Source organism: Trichechus manatus, unplaced genomic scaffold, assembly GCF_000243295.1.
Source record: "Trichechus manatus latirostris isolate Lorelei unplaced genomic scaffold, TriManLat1.0 scaffold00061, whole genome shotgun sequence".
Lineage (NCBI taxonomy): Eukaryota > Metazoa > Chordata > Mammalia > Sirenia > Trichechidae > Trichechus > Trichechus manatus.
The window spans coordinates 14213224-14214297 of NW_004443997.1; the positions used below are offsets into that span (position 1 = coordinate 14213224).

General features: G+C 47.6%; 1 protein-coding gene across 1 annotated transcript in view; it reads right to left on the minus strand.

Moving 5' to 3' along the window:
* The window catches only part of CCDC63 (coiled-coil domain containing 63), a 37260-nt gene that overhangs the window by 22883 nt on the left and 13303 nt on the right, over positions 1-1074 (minus strand). The window contains exon 4 of the mRNA XM_012556279.2: positions 565-754. Within this exon, the coding sequence (XP_012411733.2) occupies positions 565-754 (190 nt within the window). The remainder of the gene's footprint in view (positions 1-564; positions 755-1074) is intronic.

Sequence of the window (1074 nt, forward strand, 5' to 3'; positions counted from 1 at the left end):
TTTTTTATTGTTGTAAAAATATATATAACACAGCATTGGCCAATTCAGCATTTTTCAGGGCATACAATTTAGTGCTGGAGGGCTTTAAGCAGAGAAATGATGTTAATGAGGTCTCCATGTTCATTCAGACAATATTGAGTGAGGACCTACTATGTGCCAGGCACTGGGATAGGCTGACAGCCTGGTGAGGGAGGCGTTAAATGACACCGTTTATTAATACAGTCTTTGTGGATATTGAGGAGCTCTGGTGGCGCAGTGGTTAAAGCGTTTGGCTATTAACTAAAAGGTCAGCGGTTCAAATCCACCAGCTGCTCCACAGGAGAAAGATGGGGCAGTCTCCTTCCCGAAAGATTTACAGCTTTGGAAACCCTACGGAGCAGTTAGTTCTATTCTGTCCTATAGGGTCATTATGAGTCAGAATCGACTCACCAACAATGGGTTTGGTTTTTGGTTTTGGTTTGTGGATGCTGGCTGTCAGGTCCTGCCTAGGTCATCAAGGTGCTTCACCCACCCGTTCCTCTGCTCTGGGTCTTTTAAGAGAACCCTTTAAGAGAAAGGCCACACCTTCTCATCCAGCTCGGTCAGCAGTGTTTTCATGGATTTAATCAGGGACTCGTAGTCCTCCTTGGTTTGCAGCAAGAACCGCAGCTCCATGTAGTTCTTCTCATTCAGATTCAAGTACTTCGAGGACTTGATGAGACTCAGGAGCAGGGTGATCTCATCCTGCTCCTCTTGCAGGGTCTTGATCTCCTTGCTGGTGGAGGGGAGGGGGGGAGCAGTGCATGATTAATGCTGAGCCTCAAGGGCACCTTCATCAGCCCTGGGAGGGGATTCGGGGAACGTGATGGATCGAATTGTGTCCCCCCAAAATATGTGTTGTAAATCTTAACCCCTGTATCTGTGGTTGGTTGGAGCCCTGGTGGTGCAGTGGTTAAGCATTCAGCTGCTAACCAAAAGGTTGACAGTTTCAACCCACCAGCCACTCCTTGGAAGCCCTCTGGGACAATTCTACTCTGTCCTATAGGGTCGCTATGAGTATGGAATGAGTCCTATAGGGTCACTATGAGTAGGCAA